This window comes from Scleropages formosus, chromosome 12 (assembly GCF_900964775.1).
Source record: "Scleropages formosus chromosome 12, fSclFor1.1, whole genome shotgun sequence".
Taxonomy (NCBI): Eukaryota; Metazoa; Chordata; class Actinopteri; order Osteoglossiformes; family Osteoglossidae; genus Scleropages; species Scleropages formosus.
Genome location: NC_041817.1, coordinates 15,730,705 through 15,754,721, shown reverse-complemented (window position 1 = coordinate 15,754,721; position 24,017 = coordinate 15,730,705). Strand labels below are relative to the sequence as shown.

At 42.3% G+C, this 24,017-nt stretch overlaps 1 protein-coding gene across 2 annotated transcripts; it reads right to left on the bottom strand.

Annotated features, from left to right (window-relative positions):
- Positions 1-1,735: 1,735 nt before the first annotated feature.
- On the bottom strand, positions 1,736-21,747 carry LOC108920609 (glutamate decarboxylase 1-like). Of its 2 annotated transcripts, none has more exons than XM_018729494.2 (17): positions 21,360-21,747; positions 19,978-20,177; positions 17,706-17,768; positions 14,461-14,622; positions 13,266-13,508; positions 11,718-11,808; positions 7,720-7,832; positions 7,278-7,393; positions 6,352-6,431; positions 5,174-5,228; positions 4,825-4,941; positions 4,645-4,709; positions 4,480-4,558; positions 4,223-4,372; positions 3,877-3,984; positions 2,854-2,943; positions 1,736-2,714 (listed from the first exon to the last, which is right to left on the bottom strand). In XM_018729494.2, the coding sequence occupies exons 2-17, from the start codon at positions 20,051-20,053 to the stop codon at positions 2,541-2,543; spliced, it is 1,782 nt and encodes a 593-aa protein (XP_018585010.1). In that variant the 5' UTR covers positions 20,054-20,177; positions 21,360-21,747; the 3' UTR covers positions 1,736-2,540. The 2 variants fall into 2 exon arrangements, with proteins under 2 accessions (XP_018585010.1, XP_029112848.1); XM_029257015.1 differs by lacking the exon at positions 21,360-21,747 and adding an exon at positions 20,414-20,510.
- Between the last annotated feature and the right edge of the window lie 2,270 nt (positions 21,748-24,017).

Here is a 24,017-nt window from a genome sequence, read left to right as displayed (position 1 = left end):
ATGTACTCCATTTGCTTCAGGAAAAGGAATGTCTGGTGTCCACATGAGATCCATTTGCATTCATTCCTGATGTCTTCACCTCTTACCAGAGTGAGATTACAGGTGTATTGTTCTATCTAGAGACACTCAAGTTTCTTGCTCTGCTCTGATCTGGAAATGCTGTGTTTTCGTCACGCAGTAACTGTTAGATGTTACTGTAAATAGGCCACTGACCATCAAGGTGGTGACAGACCTGGATGCCGTTCCTCCATCCAGGGCTGATGGCTCTGCAGACGTAGGCTGAAGCATAATAGGGGTTTATTGACTTCTGGAGTAAATTGTCTCCTAACTACGTGCTGATTCCCACAACTGACCTGGTCTATTAGACACAACCTGGTTCCTCATTCAGCATATGCTCTGTGCTCACATTATGCTGTTTCTCTCTGTGATTTTCACATTTGCTGAAAAGCCACTGTGGTTGTGTCCTCTGTGTCTGCTGGTACTCTTAACAAGACAAAGAATGGTGAGTTAGTTGAAATAACTGACACGTGTATCTCCATAAATATTTGAAACAATTGAAGAAACTGAACACACATAAATACACATTTTTCTTCAGACTTTCATGAAGTTTTTATGAAAACTGTAAAATTGCCAAGACAGCCTTCATAAGGACAGCTGCAGAAATTGTGAAACATAAGTACATAGAATAGAAAATGGTTAGAATGAAACATAACCAAACAGAATGGAACCCAACTCCACAGAAGAGAACGTACCTATACATAAAAGAACATTAACTGAATAGAACGGAACACACTTAATAAAATGGAAAATAATTAAATAAGGAGTTCAGCAAAATAGAATTGACATTAATTTAATAAAAAGGAACATAACCAAACAGAATGGAAAGCAAGCAAGAAGAATAGAACGTAACTGAAATGTGGCAAGAAAGGTTGTGCTGAACAGAGACTTGACAAAAACTCGTTACAGTGACTGATTGTGCAAGTACTGCAGTTTTAAATAGGTTTTTTATTAGTGCTGTAAATATGACATGGCATGATCAGATGGTAAAGGGCCTGCCCTAGCTCTGCCACTTCCTAAAATAAAGTATTCAGTCAACAGTAAGGTACTTTCTTAGGGTGTCCATTTCCGACTTCTGAAAACACTGATGCTAGAAATTCTCATGTATCTGTTCAATCCCAAAAAAGGCAAAATTACATAGAATTTATAAAATAACTAAGTCTCCACTGAATTTGTTCATGAAATGCAAAATGTTTTACTGAACTGTCCCCTAAAATAAGCATCTGAAAGAGTATATAACAAAATTGTATGATTTTGCTAAAAACTCATTTCAAACAGATCCAGTGCACACAATCACTTCCTTGCCCAGAAAAAGAGTCCCCATTTGATTTGTGTTGTGCTTCTCAATAAATGTGATAGCAGCAACATTGCTGCTGGAGAAATTTAGTTTCATATATCTTGGTTCACATACTGGATTACTACAACATTCAATCAATCTGATACACAACAACATATATCACAGCTACAGTACAACGTAGAGATTGCACTATGGTTTAGGGTGTTAAATTACATCTCATACATATTTTATAATTTTGCAGATATTCATATGAATAGTTCTATAGTTATTTTAAGGACATATAGTAGAATAAGTATGCAAATGTCAAACTCCCTTTCTTTGGCTCACAAATACAGTAAAATACTTTAAACGCTATTTAAATATTTAGTCTGTCTTGCTTATAGTGTTTCCTTATATAAACAAAGTTACGTTACAAATGGAAGAAAATACTAGATAAATTTTTTTAACGCTACTGATCTCTCAATATAAATAAAGCAATATTGAATTATATATCTATATTTTCTTGTAATTATTAATTATTATTTAAACATCTCTTATTGTAAAACTAGGACATTTATGTGTTTTCACAAAAGCAATGTAACAATACTATACACAATCTACACAAAATTCAATATCTGTGAAAACGGCAATAGATTAGAGTACCTGTCACAAAGACTGTCACACGGTCCTCACTACTTTACACCGATGGAGAGGAACAGCTAAGGGTATAAGGTGGTGCGTCCCATTCGGTAATTACACAAACAACAAAAAGCACCAATAAGTAATATGTCATAACATATATTAGGATATATGACTAAATCACACAAGGGCGTCTGCTCTCAGGAGCCCTGCTGCAGTCATACATCACAAACCTGTGTGAGCACACCTGTCTGTGAGAGGCTGGTCACTCGGGTTGCTCACTGAGCCGCACTGTGTGTCATTTCGCATTCAACGTATCCTTAAAATACAATATTTATATCTGATGACAGGGTGGTCACTAAAGAGACAGAATGAACTGGAACACACAGAAGACGGATCTCTCCGTATAACGTGAATTTCACCAGTGCCTGAGAAGACATACTGGCAAAGGCTTGAAGAAACTATGAGATTGCTTGGGATAGGACAGGAACAAGGAGAGGCTCGGCTCCGAGTCCCACGGGGCTGGTCATGATGAAGCTGGTTACACAAAGGGACAGGTATTCCTGCCTTATAAGTCCTGCCCCAGTCGCTCAATTTCCTCAATTAGGAAGTCGATGTCTGACTTGGTGGCAGCCTGGTTGGAGATAACCATTCTGAAAAAGTTGACTTTGTCCCCCTGGGGCTGATAACCTACCATGGTGGTTCCTGACTCCATCATCATCGCTTTAATTTTTGGTGCCACCTGTTGCAAAACAAAAAGAGAGGTGCTTTTGCAAACTCAGGCAGGTGTGCAATGCTTGAGATGAACTGAGGGATATCCCTGGGTGAGAAGGGACTAGCAGAGGGAGAAAGAGGGGCCACGGGAGGTCACAGGTTTTTACCTTGTGTAGCCTCTCCCGCCGTTCCTCACAGTCCGGCATACCCCTCAGGCTGGGTGGGACGTACCAAAAGCAGACATTTGTGTGTTGCGGCTGCAGAAAAGGATGCACACAGTCGCGTGATCCGTTTTTGTACATCAGTCCAACAGCATGTGGCACAGTGGTGAAGAACCAAACTTGAAGACTCAAGCCAAGGAAGGGCCACTCAAAATACATACAAGGGTTGGTGGCAGAAGACAAGTAAACACAACTACCAGTTTCCACTCTAGGAATGTGGGTTCATATTCTACCTTGTGCTGCAACGTCTTTGAACAAGGTACATAGCCAAAATTTTTCCAGTAAAAATTACCCAGCCGTATACAGGGGTAAATCATTGCAAGTAGCTTAACATCATGTCTTGCTTAGCATGCAAGTATCAGCTAAATTAATAAATGTATAAGCTACTCTAGTGGCTTCATACTCAACCAACAAGAAAAACAATAAACTGTAAGAACAGTGTGCATTTTTCATTTTAACATGTTATGCCACAGTATAAATTGTATGAAAGGGAACATTATAGTAGCTTTCCCTTGCTACCTGGGGAGGACCTTGGGGGTTTACAGATCGTTTGAAGAATAATGTCCCATTCTGACGAAGAGTGTGAAAAACGTTTTAGGGCATGGGCATTAAAGACAGCTGTACTTCATCACGACTCGGCAGAGGGTCTAAGAAAGGGGGGCAACTGGTGTCATGATGACAGGGAAACAGAGATACAGTGCTCGCATTGAACTGAGTGATAAATCCACAAGGATTTCTTCATCTGAAACCAACTCTGGAGCCCTCTTCAGCTCCCCAGATGCCACGTTCACACTCTTCCCAGCACACGCTTATTAATGAATGACACAGCATTCTGGCTATAAGTTAATGGGACCTGCTTTATATTTTTCAGACATATTTAGTCTCTGACGAATTAAGGAGATAACGCATTGGCCATGTTTACTATCTCTGTGAGCAGGAGTCGACAAAAAAGAGAAAGAAAGCACTTACTTCTCCCCGGAACACCATCTCAAAGCCCTCACGGTCCTTTATCTTGTTGTAGAGATACTCTGAGAGCTCCAAGCACTTGTTGATGTGTTGCTCAAATCCAATTGTCCCCTGTTGAAATTGTATACTATTGCATAAATAGCATCATGTCACCACAGTTTCAATTTCAAATCTTAACACACAGGTCTAATCGAAACAATTAGAGGTTAAGAATGACATTAAAATGATGTTACTTTTGTGGCATTGATTTAGTGATGATGACATAATTGCCCATGTTTTTATTTTCTGTATGATTTGGTTCATAACAAAAAAAACAATGACTGTCTTGAAAGGTTGGGTGCCACCTCACCTTTGCTTTCCACATGAGCCAGAATTTGAAGATGTCCACATGGCGACCACACTGGATGGCCTTGTCGCCAGTGTCATAGGTAACGTCATACTGCTTGTCTGGCTGAAAGAGGTAGCCAGCGCACATCTGGTTGCACCCCTGGAGCAGGCCCTGCAGGCAAAGACTACGGCATTGAGAAGACAAGCCCAAATCCCATGGCCGAACTGCAGGGTGATAAACTCACCCTGGATCAACAGTCAGGCCCTCTGTGCTCTTACCTTCTCCCTCACCAAGATGGCGGAGCACTGCAATGGCACACCCATCATCTTGTGTGGGTTCCAGGTGACCGAGTTGGCTCTGTAATGACAACAGGATGAGGGTGAAAAAAGGTGGAGTCCCTCAATCAGTCTACCAGTGCATCCCTAGGTCAGGATCTCCAGTACCTCTCAATGCCGCTCAGCTTGTGTCTGTGCTTCCTAGACATCAGCAGACCACCTCCCCAGGCACCCTAGTTGAACACAGAGCAGAAGTCTTACGTGGCTGAAGCCAATGTGAAGAGGTAGGTGAGACGTGAACGAGACAGAGAGTGTCAGAGTGAATATAGTGTAACTAGAGGCAATTACATCGACGTGCAGCCACATGTTGTATTTTTCACAGAGGTCTGCGATTTCATCGATGGGGTCGAAGGCTCCATACACAGTCGTTCCGGCGGTGGCGTTTACAAACAAAGGGACATAGCCCTACAAGGACACAAAACATCCAATCACATTGTGCCGAGCACCACACACGAGAGCTTAACCTGGCATTTTTGTCAAACATGACTTGCACATTTTGAATAGCGATTCCAAGCAAAAGCCACAAAGAAATAAAACAGCTTTTTTAGGTTAACAATTAATCTTGAAGCCTAGGTTAGTACTACATATTCATCGCTGCCATCTCTACCATTTTACTAGAGAGTGAGTGGAAACTAACCTTCTGCTTTGCTTCAATAATCTTGGCTTCCAGGTCAGCAGGAATAACTCTTCCCCTGTAATATGGAGCATCATATTTGGTGTGACACTCTTCTTATTCTTTGGAGGTACAAATTCAGTAAGAAAACAACAAACGATGATCCACACACAGCTTGGGCATTTTATTTCTTCAAAACCTACACAGCCATTGCGTGGTTTATGTCAAGACTAGCTAATTGCTTTTACCTAACAAACACACGATTAAATGCCCCCTCCTATTAGGTCCTATGAGTTCAACAGTTACAAATAAGTAAGAAATGCAAATACATAATTATTTTAGTGTAAATTTGTTGAAATAGCACATTGTACATCAATAATAAGCACTAGTGTTGCAAAATCCACCTCCTGGATTATCAGATGTAGGTGTAACCATAGGACAGGACCATGAAGCTCGCACTGGTGTTGATGTGGTTGTTGCTGAAACATATGATGTGATGTTTATTATTTGCAAATACAGACCCAAAACATACGTGTTTGTGGTTTATTATGTGGTTTGTGGTTGTGGTTTATTATTTTTTATTTTTCACTCTTTGTTTTTTGCTTTTAATAAAACACTCTATAAATCCATAAAACACTAAAACGCTCCATAAATCCACCCCATACAACCTTACGTCTGCTCACTCCTGAATCTGGATATCACAACATTTTCAAATAATGTGTAGTAACTTCTTACCTTCGTCTATGATGTCATACAATGCAGAACATACACTATACAATTTAGCCCAAAAAATAAATAATGGAACATTCATGGATGTATTTATTTTACAGTTACTTTGCTGTATTTTTTATTTCCCCCAGCAAAAATACAGAAAACAGTAAAGGCTCACCTTCTGTATTTAACATTATGCACACATCATAATGTATGTTTTTGGTCTGTATTTGCAAATAATGAATATCAGCACTGATTCGTTGTATGTGTGTAAGCACGCACACAGAGGCAAATATTACAGGAGGGTCATGCAGGTTTGGTCAGAAACATGTGTTTTAATGAAAACATGCTTATGAGTACACCCTCTAAAGTGCACATTACTTTGAACATGGTCCAAAATTTGCATGGTAGTAAAACTGTGCCATCCTTAATGTTAACCAACCAATGACTGTAACGTGTTCTCCAACCCCCTACCAGCGCACTTCACACACCTTTCATCGCTCTTCAGTAGGATTACATTTTCCACTCCAAAGCCCAAAGCTGCACCAGATTTCTTTATAGAGTAGTGGCTCTGCAACAGAAACGGAAATTAGGAAAATCATTTACATTTCTTCATTCAGTCAACATTTTTCTTCAGATTGACTTGTAACTATTTACCCATCTATACAGCAGGGTATTTGAGGACATGGTGGCACAGCATGGTAAGTCAGTGCTTCATGGCTGCTGAGCTGTTTGATGGGTGTGGGGTTTGAGTTCACCTCAGGGTGTGTACAGCTCATGTGATTCTCCCTGTGTTTGCACCCCCTACCCTGACATGCATTGAACAAGACACTAGCATCCATCCCTCCAGCATCCATGTGTCTTGTAGCTATAAGTTAAAATTAACTCAATATCACTTCTATCCATGTAGCTGAGTAATTTTACTTGAGTTGTACAGCATAAGTGGGTGGGATAGTGGCATGGTGGCACAGTAAGTAGTGCTGTTATCTCACAGTGCCTGGGTGGTGCGAGAGGAGATGGGTTTGATCCCTGCTCAGTTTGTGTGGGTTTCCTCTGAGTGCTCCTGTTTCCTCCCACTGTCCAAAGACATGCTGTTCAGGTTCCCCCATAGTGTGTGAGTGAGATAGTGAGTGTGTTCCACTGATGTATGGATGAGTGACCCATTGTAAGTAGTGTATCTAGCAGTGTAAGTCACCTTGGTGAATAAGGTGATCAAGATGTGGAATTCCTTTGAGTCTGAAGTTGTTGGCTCTAACAACTTTGCTATCTGCTGCCCCTCATAAAAACCTCTAATGTTCTCCAAAGTAAACAGAAAATTATTCAGATGATACTTTCAGACTGTTGTACGAGCAGTAGGTATGTTATGTCCAAACGAGAGGAAGTCCGACATGGAAGGCCTGAACGAAGAGAAACATACGTGCTCAGAGGTGAAGAGCACAAGTCTTGGCACAGCTGACATGCCTTTGGTTTTGGCCTCAGGGAAGTACTTGTACCGTGCCACCATCACACTGTACATGTTGGATATTGCACCTCCTGTAGAGAAATAAAGGCGCATTTTTATAGCAAAAGACTTCAAAGGTTCACTACAGTGGTGAAACAACGAGTTATGATATAACTCATTTTTTTAAGAAAATAACAGTAGCCCATAACATAGAAGCAGAGCTCATACATACTTATGAGGAACAATTGCTAAATGTTTAAATCGTTTTCACTTCGACTAGAATTAACCGGAAAGCACTGGGTAGAAAAGCTAATGACTGATGGATCTGGTTTATCTGAGATGACTGATCAGTGCCAATATTACACCTCTACTGCTGTAATACCTCCAAGATGTGGACTGGAATAGCAAGAAATCATACCTGGTGAGAAAATTCCATCTCCTTCTCCATTTGGCCAGCCAATAATCTCTCTCATCTTCTTCAAGGTCAATTGCTCCATGAGCACAAAGACCGGGGCGATCTCATAAGTGAACCTTTTGGGTACAGCAAGCTCCAGTAAGAGTTCTGGTACTTAGTTGGCATAAGAATTTGCACTTTTGGTTACTTTAAAACTGCCATCTGAACTGCACAGCAATTCATTTAATTTTACTGCAGCATTAGAACCGTGATTCCTATTCATTAAGTTGCACAGACTGCTCTGTTACTCTATGATACACGGGCAAAAGACACAACAAAGTGAAATTCGTTTTGCAGACATATTTACTATGCTCCTCAAGAAAAGCTATTTGGAAATCTCTAAACAGCATGGTTGAATGAACACTCCATTTTAACCCAACCACTTTTCAATAAGAGCACTGTCAAGTTGTATTAGAGGATCTATTTGTTGCCGTTCAAAAAGGAAGCCCATACTTCTGCAGAGGAGTAAAATCCATTAAGAAGATGCCACAAGGAAGTTGTAGCTGGCAACATATAAATAGGGGCTGACTGAGAGGAGAGGATGTCACATGATATGGGTCATGGCCGTCCCACCTGTGGATGCTGATGTCTATTTTTACATGTTCCATTAACACCTTTATCAACCTACAGGCTTTAGTATCTCGGTGCAGAAATGAATATGGGATGGCCTCTTTTATTCTTACATCCAGACTGTAGTCACTGAAGCTAAGAAGATGATGGTTTTCTTTTGAGCATTTTTCAAACCTGCAAGAACATTTCTCTTGTTGGGTATGAAGCTGTACGCTACTCCGGGATGAATAAATGACCATCACTGCACCCAGTTAAATTATAAATATTCCTCCTGCATTACACAAGCCAATCATGGCTTCAGAGTCAGCTGCAATTTAAAATATTCCTCTGACATTATGTTCTATTCAGAAATGTGTTCCTAACTGATACTGTAGGTTTATAGTTCCATAATTAAATCTTGGCTCAAAAATGAGAGAGCAATTACAATTTCAAATAATTCTATCAGCCAGCAAGATTTTTAATTAAGCAGCACAGTTCTTTGATTGGTATCTGTCAAAAATAAACACAGCCATTTCACTGGAGAAGGAAATGGCAGGAACAAGAACATGGTCTTATGGTCTAGTGAGATAAGAGGACATTTAGCTTGGAATAAATTTCCTGGGAAAGGGGTGAAGAGAAAAACAGACCCCTCAGCATATCCAAACAGTGTCAATGGATTTAGAATCTGGGGGAAAAAAAAGTGTTTTGTTTGACTGCAAATTTCTTGAAAATGTTGTATTTTGAAATTTTACCAAGAAAACAACATTTTGGTAGGGTTCAATTAATTTAATTAAAAATGAAAAATTCCAAGTGTATCATTATATATTTTGTTTACTTTAGTGATTTTCATTATGTTCAGAATAACAGCAGCAACAATATTAGTATTACTGACAGCAATTATTACTGGCTCCTGGTTTCAAAAGTGGCCTCCAGCCTAGTTATTTCATACTGCTCGCTGTCCAGTGACACTTGGATTATGTAACTTCATTGCTTGGTCATCGCTGACAGCCAGACAACCTTTTCCACTGAAGGCAATGTGCCCTGAGTCTAACAAGGCCAGTTATACAACGTATTTCTCTCTTTCTCCTTGACTAGTTCCATACCAAAAACCACCTGGTTCATACAGTGGTAAAAATAATGAATATTGTTGGATTTAAGAAAGAGCAGCACAATTGTTCATGTGAAATGATACTGATGATAACCCCCAAGAGCTATTCTATTCGTACGTTAGGTTCCATTCAACAAATGTCCAAAGCAGTTATAACAGATATGAGTACCATTACAGTACATCTGGTGCCTCCGTGTAGTATAAAGACCTACTACACCCAGTCGTGCTACCAGGAATCTGTCCTCTTTATATTATACCATAACAAAACTATTGTTTTATTCTATTATTCTATTATTATTCTACTATTCTAAACACTTTAGAACAGAGGACAAAAATCAGGTAAATAAGGTAAGTGTTGTGTCTGAAGCAACCTCTAACAAGCATCACGTTCAGGAGTATTCACAAAAATGCTGAAAAATCGGCTTGTTACCATAAAGCCACAGGGCTGCACCTGCGTTAAATAAATTAACTCTTGGAGTGGAAATAGGAAAGTATTCTGGCTACACTGACGCCTGCCTGTTTTGTGCCTTTGTAAATCACCACTAAGCTGAAGGAAGATGGACATTAGCAAACAGGTATTCTCTTCTCTCAAAAGCCGCAGTTAGTCTGAAAGCACAGCTGTGTGCGTCCTTTCTCAGTGAAAATAACGTGAGTGTTGTGTGAATGCGCGCGCGTGAAAGTCTTCTTGCTTTTCTCTCGTCCTTTTCAGGAACTACATAACGGAATCTGTCAATACGCAGAGGACAAAGGAAGGACTGATGGGACAAAAATGTGCCAGTTTTGTCCCCTGATGCTCCAATCAGTTCCTTTCACTGCTATGGGGACCAGTGGGGTCAATTCACGGTCACAGCTGATAATCAGCAAACACCGATCACAACAGCGATCGACAGTCAACAGAGTGCTACCCTGAATCTGGGACAAGTATAAGTACTGCCTAGGCTGTTAGTAATCAGTCTCCTTTGCCTTCTTATTCCCAAAACGTATTTTATAAAATCCAATAAACAGACAGCGCTTCTGAAACGTCTCACGGGATTAAGACACCTTATTTTATTATACTTTTATTTTTTATCAAGACTGACTTTCCATATGTACCACATAAAATACAATGCGGACCTGTTTAATTGCCACTGTCGATCAATATGCAATTTACCTTGCCTTTAGGGCTTCAGTAGTTTTAGTCATGCCGTTGTTTAAATGAGCAACACAGTGCCAACATTTCCATACCTCAGGAATTAAATTTACACCAGCAACTTACATAACCTTACAGCAACCAGCAACACAACCTTTTATCAGATACATGCAGCAATCTTTAGACTACTTTTTTATACAAGTGGGTAATTTTAGTGGAGCAATTTAGGGTGAGTACCTTGCTCAAGAGTACTACACCGTGGGACAGCGCGGTGGAACAGCAAGTAGCACTGCTGTCTCACAGTCCCTAGGTGGTATGAGAGGATGTGGGCTCGATCCCTGCTCAGTCTGAGTGGAATTTGTATGTTCTCCCTGTGTCTGCGTGGGTTTCCTCCCAAAGTCCAAAGACAAGCTGTTCAGGTTCACCTATAGCGTGTGAAAGAGTGTGTGTGTTCCACTGAGGTATGGATGAGTGACCCGTTGTAAGTAGTGTATCTAGCAGTGTAAGTCACCTTGGGGAATAAGGTGTGTGGGCTGATAACACTACATAGAGTTCATTGGCAGTTGCTTTGGAGAAAAGTATCTGCTAAATAAATAAATGTAAATATACTACAACTGGAGGTGAGATTCAAACCTGTGACTTTTGGGTCCAAAGGCAGCAACTCTAACCATTAGATTACCAGCTGACCCTATTGCCTACTACAGGAGGCCCAGAACCCACAACACTTATGGTGCTCTGGTAAATGGGTCCATCCAGCAGAGATCAGCTGTGTGCTTCTCAAATCTGATCCTTGAGCAGTAATCCGGCTGTCTCACTGATCTCCGCTTTTACGATGTAACCAGCTGCAAGCTCCTGCTAAGACTCACTCGAACAAGCAGGGAACGGAAAACTACAGCATCTAACATACAATCTCAGTTTTTCATAACCTCATGCGACACACATTCTGCCACAGCAGGACTTTTCAGTGTTCATCTTTTTCTATGTCCCAGATGAAAAACTAAGTTGTGTGTAAGAAGTGTAATTCACTTTTTATCCATAATGTTGAAATTCCAAGGACTGTCCTTCTGTACGAAACGAACCATGAAACACCCTATGAAGGGAAAGATGAATATAAATTTTAAGGCTATTGATCAAACTGTCAATCATTTGATAAGAAAACACGTTGAGTACACTCACATGTTGGTGTTTGCTGTTGAAGTAAGCCACTCTCCAGCTAATCCGATGATGTCCAACCCAGACGACAGCTGATTGAAAAACCTAGGATGTCCTGAGAAGAAATCAACAAATGAAAAACGTAAACACATCAAGTCAGCATCAGGAAACATGTAAAATGCATCAAGTAAGTGTAAATGAATAATTATATAAAAGGAAACAAAGACATCTGTAACACTGCGTTCTAAACTTGTTTATGCATGGGAATGACTTACTGGATACTAATGAAACTTAACAATCAGTCTACGCCATCATTAAACTCAATGAGAGCTTTACAAATCCCTGGGGTTTTTTTTCATTTTATGACCCAATTAAATACTGAGAAAATGCTAATTACTGTTCTTTAAAGAATTATATATTGCAATAATCTGTAGCACTCCATAATTGCAATAAATACTTTCTAAATTGGTTACAGGCTAACTGGAAAATTTTTGTTAACCCTTTGGTGGAATGAATATAAAATGCCTCTTTTTCAGTTGCATAAAAGGACAGTGTAGCAATTAATCTTTGACATGTCTAACATAAACAGTTCCCTATTTTAGTCATTTAGCACTACGGACAGCTCTTTAAGAAGGATACCTTCCGTCCGGTTTTCACTGCAGGGTGTATAAAAATGTGTTTTACGTACAATAATGAGATGTTAACACAGCACAGGGCAGTAACATGACAACTGTGTGTTTCTGAATTTTCTTCCAACAGACAGCTCATAAATCATTTCCGAAATTCCAGAGGACAGTTTGTTCAAGGCAGTAGGGGAAAAACAGCTGTCAGCCGAAATGACCAAGACTGACTTCAAGAGACACGGCGACGATCAGCATGAGGGGAATAATAGTGCTGGAAGGGCACTGCAGCTGGAGGGTCGTGCAGCTCCACATGTGTCAGAGTCCGCAGGAATACAGACAGAGGGGACACAACTCAGGCTACTACTTCACATTAGAGTGTCATGTGCTTCAGAGCTGCTGTTTTATAAGATCGCCTGCTGTAACTATTACTCGACTTTCTCGTGTAAATTGTGCATAATTTAAAATGACATATCAACGTTTAACTTTGACATAATGGAGGATAACATTTACATTCCATTTCCATATTTCTTCAGGCAAGGGTAGATTTCTTTTTTAGCTTTTTTATCGGAAGATACCTTATAAGATGCCAGATGAAGCCAGCACCCTGTAGTTTTATGATTATTAACTTTTGTTTAACTGAAACCTTTGTTGGAGGCAACTTAAGAATGGTACACCCCTGTTGTACAATAGGGTAAACTTACTGTATTTATTCAGGGTAATTACCTTGATCAAAGGAACTACATTGCAGTTGGATTCAAACAAAATACCTTGAAATTACAAATCGAATGCTCTAACTACTATGCCAGCTATTGGACTCACTGGTATTCTGTATTTTTCCCCAGTTTTGAAAACAATGTTTATGGGCCAGTGCTGGTGTTTTACACCGGATAACCTGTAGACTGCGGGAGGGCGATGCGAACGGTGGGTGTGAGTGCACGCGGTAGGATACCTGTCCTCACTCCGTACTTCAGCGTGTCTCTGCAGTCCACCAGGATCTGCTCCAGGGACTCGGGCTGCTCCGACAGCTCCAGGTTGAAGCCCTCCATGCCCTCCAGCAGCTGGTGAGGGTGGTGAAAGTCCAGCACTTTGGTGGACCTGTCAAAAGTCTTCCTCACATAGTTGGTGAGAATGTCAACGACCTCCAGCAAGAACTGCATGGTGGGCTCCTCTCCATTCTTGGCAGGTAACAAATCTGAAATGGAATTTTAAAACAACGATACTGCTGGCTGAGATGCATGATGTTGCCATAATACTTTAGTTTAAACTTTTTCAAAATACATTTAATATGGTTACTGAGATTGAGAACAGATTTTGTCCATGAATTAGTTTACGCTTCCATGCTGATATAATTATTTATCTGCACACACACTATCTTTTTAAGTATCCATATCTAAAAGCAAGTTTTTTAATTAATGATCAGAATGGAATTTTTGAGAAACTTAGGGAAACACTGGACTTACCAAACATGACACATGTTAAGTGTCGGACAGAACATTTCAACAAACCTTTTTACATACATGAATATATTACTAGGGCATTTGCCCAAGGCTCAGCGCCGACAACAATTCTGGCAGTGACGGTTTACTTGTGTAAAGATTTAATCCGTTTTCTGTAATATAATCCACACATTACATTTCAGAGCCTCGCACGCTGCCCGGTTTTGAACATAAGTCCAAATACATTTTTAAATGATTCATTCTGATGATGGGCCTTTCGCTATCAAATCACGTGTTTGTTTCATTTTTATTTATGCGTTTTTCATTGTCGCTCGTAAGAATGACGAAAGCCACGTTGCACGTTAAACACGGACTAATTGGAAAGGACGCTCACCTTAACCACAAGAATAAAACATCACCACAGTGGGTGACAGGAGGATCTGCGCAACAGCAGTAAAACGCGCTCGCAAGGACTGGAGGAGGCGCGCTACGCGAGCGGGTCGCGCCAATAAAGACGGGCTCTTGTCCCGCTCCGGGGAGCCGCTGTGCCTCCACTACAACACACAGCCACGTGGAGAGCCCACGCAACCCAGCCCACGCAGCGAGCTGCAGCAACTCGTGTCGAATGATATATTATTGTACACTTTCTTTAGCTTATAATTTAAATACGCACGGCACGCACGCTCCGAGTGTTAGGAGGTCGCTCACCTCGAGCAAAGAGGTTCGAGAAGTCCGTCTCAGCGCGTCTGAAGCGAGACTCCGTGTCACTGTTCTCACACGACCGCAGATTCTTTGAAGAAGAGTGCTTCTCCTTGAAGGAACTAACGATCCTGCTCCTCTCCTCCAGGCTGTTGTTCTTCTGCAAAAAGCCTACATTGTTGTTGCATGGGGCAGAAGAAGGATTAGATGAGAAGCTCCCAGTGCCCAGCATTGTTACCACACTGTGACTGTCTGTGACTGTCTGTGACTGTCTGTCTCGACTTCACTTAGATGATGATGTTACCCCCGACCGCATGCTGACCGTGCCGGCGCGAGCGCAGACAGCGGCGATCGGATCAATAACTCTGAGGTGACCCTGCCCTGGTGCTGCCCGCTACGAGTCTATATATATGAGGCCCGGTAGCTGTAGGGTGAGCGCAGTGACATCAGCACCACAGTCATCCGTGTCAGAGCGAACTGATTTAATTCAGCTCGGCAATAACATGTGATGAAGTCCTCCAGACAGATTTCACTTGAGCGAGCAGCCTGTGCGGAGACCTCCTGCCCTGTCCGAGTCCCAGACACTGCACCACAGGCTCTGCGTGATCATGGGATGGGGATTAATATTAATACTTCATTACATCTCCTGTGTCGATACATTACTCACGGATGAATATGACAACAGCTCCACTACAGCGCCGTCCTTGCGGGCTGCACGATTCCGTAATTATATTAATAAAACATCAGCAAAAGTGTTTCGTGAGACAGTATTACAGGCACCTGAAGTGTGATGCGCTTCGCACGATTATCAGGACATTGGCCACATAACGGCTATTAAAGGTTCTCTCCAGAAAACAGGAGGGGTGGGGGGTAAATCAGCCAAGAGTCATTGTGGATATTTCCAAAAAAATGAAAAACAAGGGCATCTATTAGTATTACCGGAGTCTCATCTCTCCGTACACAGGAGGGAAAGGAGAACAACTGTTAATTAAAATACTGAAATAAAGATTCAGGTTCAGAAAACCTCACAGCAACATACAGCAATAATAAAATATTTACTCAGTCTGTCGAAAGCATGCAATTTTTTGCAATATTTCCGAAAACATTCGCGCGCGTATATCCACATAAATATTTGTGTTAAAGCAAAAACAAAGCACAACGCTTGCATATACGTTTATATTTTAAATATGTATTTGATATAGCACTATGAAAGACAACAGCTTTCAAAACCCAATCAACAAAGTTGATCATGACGGTCACTGCCCCTGCTTTGCCATCTGGAAAGCAGATTTGAAGAAATGAAATATTCCTCCCTAATCTGGGACCTGCTAAATAAATCGATTTATCTTCACTAGAGCTTTAGAAAAAAATCCCATAAACGATGTTAAATGGTCTTGCTGGTATATTTACATCGGTCCCCATCCGCGGGAGCTGTGCGCATATCTCAGGAGGGCAGGAGTCTCACCAATTGCCATTTAATAACTTTGTCGTTAATCTCCTTATTTTGCTGGGGGCCCTTTTTGCGGCAGATAAGAGCTGATGAGCGCGGGGGTGCGAACACGTGCCGCGCTACAAAGCGGTGCTTTGTTCACGCCGGCATCAATTGAATGTGGACGATATGTTCAGAGCCGCAATGCCGGTCGAACCCGAGCACCGCCGCTGCCGCTGGACTGTTAACCGTTAACGGTCTTAAAATGACACCTTTTCTTATCACAACAAGTTCCCGACGTTGCTTTCTGTCCGTGACCAGATTATAGCGAAGGAATCACAGGACTGAACAATGAGAGCCATGTCTCGAAAACGCTGGAGGTTGTTCTCCTGGAAAATAACAGCAACGTGACACTCACATTTCTTAAACCTGAGCTACAAATAGCAGTTGGTCTACGGGGGGCAAAAATGGTGTATGTAAAGTGGTGTATTGACCCACTTGATATTTTACCATCAGAGAAAAGAAAAAAACGACACCTCGTTTATTTAATCAGCGCTTCTATGATGTCTGTAGAATTAAAGGTTGGAATAAAGGTTGTCGTTAACAGAGCAGCAATTCCACATGTGACCAGCAGAGGGCAGAGTGTGCGGCAAAGTCAGAGTGGTATTATTCCTTAGGCAGAAACGCTATGATTTCTTAAAAATCCTAAATATTTAGGCTGCAATTACATTTAAAAAAAAAAAAACTTTCCATGCGGCTTAAGTTGGTATTTTTATTTACAACAGGAAGCTAATCTATAAACATAACATGTAAACAGCCTACTTGAAAAAGGTATACGCAGAAAATTAAGAATGTGTTAAAACGATACAATATCGTGTCAGATTTTGACGTTAGTTAATATGAACACAAATAAACGATGGAAAAAATCATTTGTGCCCAGTTTCATTATAAAATCCGTAGCCATAGCCGTACGAAACAATTTATTCCTCTGCGTGTATTGGATTGAATTACCTTTTACTCCTAATCCTGAAAAATATATGCAATGCTCTGTCGTCATTGTGCTGAGCAGCGCGAAAACATCTATCATCATTATCATCATCGTCATCGTCATCATCATTGTCGTCGTCGTCATCAGCATTTCCTATTTCTGCTTGCGGGGGGGGCGCATCCTTGCACAAAAGGAAGGAGGATGGAGGCCAGCAGTGGATGTACAAGTCCACACTCGGAGTGAAGGAAACCTTTATTAGAGGAGGGAGACCCCCCACAAACCGCGCACCTTTCTTTTTACGATCTGTTAGACTGTGTCTCCCATCGTGTGATGCACTCTGACAACCAGCTCGCACAGAGGACAGCCCCCCTTGCAAAGGCAAAGAAAATGATTAAAATGACAAGAAACACCGCTGGTGGGTTTCATATCGAGACATGATGTTTATTTACCAGTCACCGGTGATCAAATGGGTATGTGCTTTTGCCCTTCTTCTCGGAGATTACGCACCATCGTCAGATATAAACACAAAGGGGACCAGATAAAACCTTGACAAGTCCTGAGGGGTGAATAGCAGCTCAGTGACCATTGTCAAGATGAACCCCTCAAAGTGACATTTGGGTTTGGTCATTCTCTAACTCACTGCTCCTCCCAAATCACAGAAAGGTCAATACAATGTGTATTCCCCAAATCCAGAAAATAGCTTTTTTTTTCCTTCATCTGTCATCCATATAAAGGAGGTCAAATGGTGTAAAGGTCTCTAGGTCCTAAGGAAACATGAAGACACCAGGGGACTGAATTTAACTTGAGAGAAGGGAGTGGAGATGGTGTGGAACTCACCGCAGATCTTCATTCCCAGTTTTCTTGTACATCCGTGTGCAACTCCACACCACGCGTCATAGCCTACAACAAAAGGTTTCGGGGAAAAGTATAAATATTCCAGTCATAAGTGTGAATTTTGCCTATTTTTCGCAATTGTAAAAATAAAAGAACACAGCTGAGAAAGACGGGATATCATCAAACCGAAGAAAGGCGGAGAGCTGGTAAGATTTACTATGTTCGCATTAAAAGCTGGGTTTGACTGTGGAAGTAAAAATAAAAAATTTTAGAGGGCTCATTTCCGCAATCAATAAATGCCACCCGATGCTTGAACGCCTAACAGACGTTGGCATGAAGCGGATAAAGTGCAGGTGTGAAATAAATGCGCACGAAAGGCAGTGGAAAGGGAGCGGAGGAATTAATTGGCTGAGAAACAGAACTGGACTGGAAGCGCGGCGTGAAGCTTCATCCAAAAACACAGCAGTGCGTCACACACTCGCTCAACGTGGATATGCTGATGCTCCTGTGGGGCCATTAGCCGCCCCGTTACCCCCCACGGGTCCAGTCGGAGGGAGTCTCACCGTGCGGCACACTCGCAGTCCACGCGTGGGGGAACGCGACACCTCACACACGTTTACATTTACTCATTTCGCGGACACTTTTCTCCAAAGCGACTTGTTAAAATGCCCAGATACCTACGATTACCTACCTATTTATACAGCTGGGTAATTTTACTGGAGCAATTTAAGGTAAGTACCCTGCCTTGGGTCCAGACAGAGGCAGCAGCTCTAACTACTACGCTACCAGCTGGCCTTGGTACGAATGTATATAGAGTAAATAAAGAGAAATGTGTCACTGATTAAATAACGAAACCGTGCAAGAATTGCACTGATTTAAAAGAGTGGGAATTTGTTAAGCGACAGTTTAATAAATTCAATTTATAGGCTACTTTTCCTTTAAATTCCGTGAAAATTTCTCTGTAAGACTTTGGAAAGGGACCCAGACACGTCTGTGGGTCCCGTCTTCAGAGACACGCGCCCACCGATGTTTGCATGATGTTAATATGAGGTGGTGTGATTATTGTGATTCTTTCTGATGTCATTCGTCATGACAGCGTGACACCGCCTGTCAGAGCGCGCGCTCGAGCCGCCGACGGGAACGTGGCGCGACACGGACGTCGCGAGCCGCCTCGGGCCACCGAGCGCGAGACGGAGCGTGGCAGCAGCGTTTTGACAAACCCCAAAGAGAAAGAAAAAAAAAAAAAAAAAACAGTACAATAACGTAACGTACAGCGTCTGAAGCAGGAAAACCAGACACGGCTCTGCTATTGCCAATATTATTGCTTGACAATCGTTCGTGATCTGAGCAATCTGCGCTTAATATTAACGGCGAATAATATTCAATAGAAAATCGAAGATAAATACATTTGCACGTGATTTGAAATATCAGCAGAAATATACATCCATATAAAACTGAAAAATGAAATAATTACAATGTACCACATCATATACAAAATAGTGTATAGACAGCGAGGCTCACGTAATTATGATGAAAAGAGAAACCACACCGTGGAACCAATTAGTCCTCGAGCGACTGATTGTGGAAATTGCGGAGACAAAACGCTCCTCTGCCTTCGCCCCTTTCCACACAGATCACTACAAGTCAGCGGAATAACGAACGAAAGCCATTAGGATCAATTTAGTGCGGTAACAATTAGCGCTACTTTTCACTTAATTACACACGGAACCTCTCTCAGAGTCTCTGGTACTAAAATTGGATTTATTTTCAGACTCTAGTCGTCTCTGAAATAATTATTAGACTACATCTAAATTACGTACATGGATATAATAACACAAGGACCACGAAAAGCATATAACAACAACAACAACAATAATAATAAGAAGAATTTTAGAATTCATTCATTGTTGTGCTATTACGATAACGTGTCTAGAAAAACGATCCTTTTAAGTTATAAACGTTATTCTGTCCATGAAGTTATTGTAATTAAGTGAAAACTGAAAAATGCGTAGTTGGACCGATTTAAAAGGTGCTGCTGCTGCCATGAGATGAATCTTTGTAACGTCCTTCGTTTTTCGGAGGAGCGATTCTGTTTTAAGGCTCTGGTTCTTTTGTTAAATTACACCGTTTTTTCTTTTTTTTTTTTTTTTTTTTAAAATTTCATGACAATCATAAATGGCAAGTGGCGGAAGGTACATAATAAACGCTAAACGTCGTTGTCCGTCGAGCGAATAGCCCAGCAGGTGAAATAAGGCTTTATGCGCGATGCACCTACTTGAAAACGGCGGTCGCAAATGAGCGGAGTTGGGGTCCGGATCTCCGCCGGAGGAGGAGGGAGCAGACGCCGCCATCGGTCCTCACACACCGAGGTGTTCAGTCGGGTGTCCGCTCTCACTGTCCACAGCGCCCACGCCACGGCCAGTGTCCACAGCTTACACGGACGGCGCGTTTTAGTCCCGATCAAAAGTTAGTTCCCTGCACGAGGAGGAGGAGGAGGAGGAGGAGAAGCATCAAGACTAGATCGGTGCACAAACCCGCATTTCCCGCGCAGCCAAATCCCACAGTTATATGACCTGCTTTCGGGCGTCCATATTATTATATATAAATACAACAACATCTCGCGCGCTCTGTTTTTATATTACAGGAATATATAGTGTTTCATATGACACCGGTGCCGCGATAGAGGAAAACCGAGGACAGACACACGACACCTCATTCTATTTCACCAGACAAGCAGGTCAGACACATTGATTCATTTGGAAACGTCGGTGCAGAAGTTGGTGTTGCGTGACAAAGTCACGGAGCGGTTTCCACACTTAGCGAAAGTGCGCAGACAGAGCTGGTGATGGACGAGCCGACAGCGGCGGCGGCACAAAAACGGCTTTCCGGTACCAGCGCCTGTGTGTGCCTCTGTGTGTGTGTGTGCGTGTGTGTGTGCGTGTGAGACGGTAATGAGCACAGTCTACCAGTCAGTGTGGAAACCCACGAAATGTGCTTCTGCCACAAAGTCATCTCCATAAAACCGATTTCCACAAAAGAAGCACAACACCGACATGATTTTATGATCATGCGAAATTTGGCGAATCTGTAAAATTCATACAATTTCGCCGACTCACATTTTACACGTACAGCCGGCGATGCGGAACACAATGCAATTAAACTTAATTATCGAAGCATAAAAGACTGAAATCGATACAACATTTTCAGATCAATAACTATAATATTTTCGTAGAAGAAGAATAATTTGACGAAATTCACTGTTTTAGTGCGTGGCAATTAATCATGCCAATATTATTTGACTGGGGATTTAAAATAGATTTAAATAACTAATTTAGAAAATTGCATTTTGATTGTGCAATGTAAAATATGGTCTATACCCACGGCCAGATTATGCCGATTAGTTAATCCCATATTTTACAGATAGATAGCAACCTGTGTCACATACAGAACATAATATCAATCAAAACGCTCATAAGCGATAAAGCTTCTATAATATTATATTAATAATAAAAACAGGAATTTCAGCCAAATCGACATGGCAATGATATAAAACATTATCACAGCATATGATCACAGAATAAAAAAAATAAGGTTAACAAAAAGTTATAGGCTGACTGTTTGTACTAGAATCATGCGAATAAAGGAGCAGCATCTTACCGTGGCGGAGAGCAGCGAGTCACAGGTGCCCAGGTAGCAGTCCAGTCAAACTCTTCTTAGAAAATTCAGTCTCTGCAGCCATTCGGTATCGAGAGCCCTCATTACACTCCAAGAAAACGTCGTCTGAATGTAAATGACAATATTCCACCCACCGTGGCCTTTTTGAGCGTCAGTTCTCTGTTTATCCGTTTCTACGCACGCATGAGTCACCCCGACATCTGTCCTGCTGCTGTTCACTCCTCCGGCACGGAGCACATCCACTTCATCCGCAGAAACACACACACGCGCGCGCGCGCACACACACACACACACACACACACACAGAACGCGCGAAACGCAGCTTTTTGCACACTCGGGGCTCCCGCCGCCTTGTCTTCGGTCACGCAGCTCTCTGAGGAACACACACACACACACACACACACACACACACACGCTGAGAGGTGGACTTGGTTGGTAAGTTCGCTCCAAGCACAGCAGCAACGCGTCCGCGCGCCTCCCCGCAGGAGGGAAGGAGGAGAGACTGAGAGGAGGCGGCCGCCGTCTCTCCACCATCACGAGCGCAACTCGGCTCGAGCGCTCAGACACGGAGGGAGCTCCGTTTTCCGTGACACCGCACCGGGCCATCACTGACTTATGTAGCGTTACGTTTTCTTCGGATTCGGAACGCACGTAATATAACTTAAAAGTATTCAAAGTGAGATTTTATTGGGATTCGAAATGTTACATTTGGCTCATTCTATATTCAGATTGATTAGGCAAGGCAAACGTAGTCAGAGACATACATACGCTGTCCGGACTGACTTTCACACGCGTTTCGACGAGCAAAAACGTGAAATGTTTTAGGACCGAAATTCCTCGGTTCGAACTAAATCCACAAGGTGGCAGTAGAGTACAGAACTCAATTCGCGGCGAAATGTCAGTGATGTCAGCGGTATGTAACCTGTTAGTGTTTTATCGCACAGGCATGTCTCGCGCACACTCACACACACACACACACACACACACACACACAGACTACGCTGTCGGTAAAGACATAAAGTCTCAAATTTTGTGAGGAGGAAGAGGAGTGATTTGGACAGATTAAAGTTGAGTGGGAAACAAACTATGTTGTTTCAGTCTTCAGTCTTTCTCGCAGAGACCGCCCCCCCCTCCCCCACTGTGGGGGCACGATCCCCTCCTGCGGGGAGGTCCTGCAGCACGTGACCTTTCCTTCCACTCAGCATGCGTGACGCAACAAGAACATTTTTACCGATGTTACAGGGAGGGAACTGGACGGAACCACAACCACAAGCAGGAACACTTGACTTTACCCAGAAAATATGTTTGCAGACAAACCGAGGCGCCAGAAGATGTCGCTCCTACCTGGTACATGGGTTCATGGTCACAGTAAATGTTGGGAGAAAATTAACACTGATGGCTCATACTTGCATGAAAATTTCAAAATGGATAGAAAATAAGATTGCCTATTGGCAAAGAGCTCCAGAGGATAATTATTACAGCAGGGAAACACAGAATGCAGCATCTCAGGGTTTAATATTTAGCACCAAGGAAAAAAAAGTGAGTCAGAAGTTGCAGCCACTCGAACCCTGGATATCATATTGGCAGCATTACAACCCACCTCCTGAAAGTGCTGCGAGTAGAGGACAGATAAGGGTAATGTGCTATTATTTTGTGGTGATGATCATTGACAAAGTGCCAGTGAGAAGGGAAAGTGGATTATCTAGGGGGTGTGAAGCAACTAAACAAAGTTGCAGTGAAGCGCTTCTCCCGGCCCCGCACGCGCCATGCAGACGCTGAGCTGAGAAATACAGCCCGAGCTGCACGAGCGAAGGATAAAACTGGTGCAACGATAAGGGTGGAAGGCAGAAATAACTGACACAGGTGAAATTTCCAGAAGCGAAAGTGAGCGGAACTGGGCCACACATTCACGACGGCTGAACGAGTCTTATCTCTGCATGTGTAATGAGAGCGATAGGAGCAGCTGAAGGACTGTGAAGAACTGAGGAGAAGGAGGAGGAGGAGGAAATGAGCTGCAGTGACAGGGAGGACATAACACCAGCACAAAAACATGGCAGGATGCAGAAGAAGATTTCTTCTTTCAAAAGGACGGTAGAGGACAGCGAGGGATTTGAGAAACTCGATTTTAAGTTATCAGCTCTGGTGAGAAGCATTTCACGTAAGAAAAGGAAGTTACTCAGTTTTTAATAGTTCAATAATCCATTTTAAGCACTTGCTTGTCCTCTTCCTCTGGCCCCGTGTGTCCCTACATTCATTTGCTCTTTGGTTGGGCCTCCATTGAAGCCTCTTGTAACACAGCCTACAACTTCTGGCTCTGGTAAGAGATGCGCTTGAAAGACATTCGGGTTTTCTCATTAACCCACGAAGTCTCAGCGAAAACAAAGCCATCACTTGGGTGAACGGTGCATTAAAATGCTGAAGGTCCTGAAACACTCATGTTTAGTTTTTTAGCTCTCCATTTACCGGTTGATCTACGTCCCTACCCTCACCTATGGTCATCAACTCTGGGTGATGACCGAAAGAATAAGACCGCGGATGCAAGCGGCCGAAATGAGTTTTCTCCGTAGGGTGCTGGGACTCACTCTCCGTGACAGGGTGAGGAGTTCGGACACCCGGGAGGAACTCAGAGTAGAGCCGCTA

Coding starts and splice junctions, on each gene's coding strand:
- LOC108920609 (XM_018729494.2), bottom strand. CDS start 20,053: ATGGCGGCGTCTGCTCCCTCCTCCTCCGGCGGAGATCCGGACCCCAAC. Junction 13,509..14,460: donor CTCGAACCTCTTTGCTCGAG/GTGAGCGACCTC, acceptor ATTCCATTTCAG/ATTTGTTACCTGCCAAGAAT. Junction 4,710..4,824: donor ACATGTGGCTGCACGTCGAT/GTAATTGCCTCT, acceptor GTGTTCAACTAG/GGTGCCTGGGGAGGTGGTCT.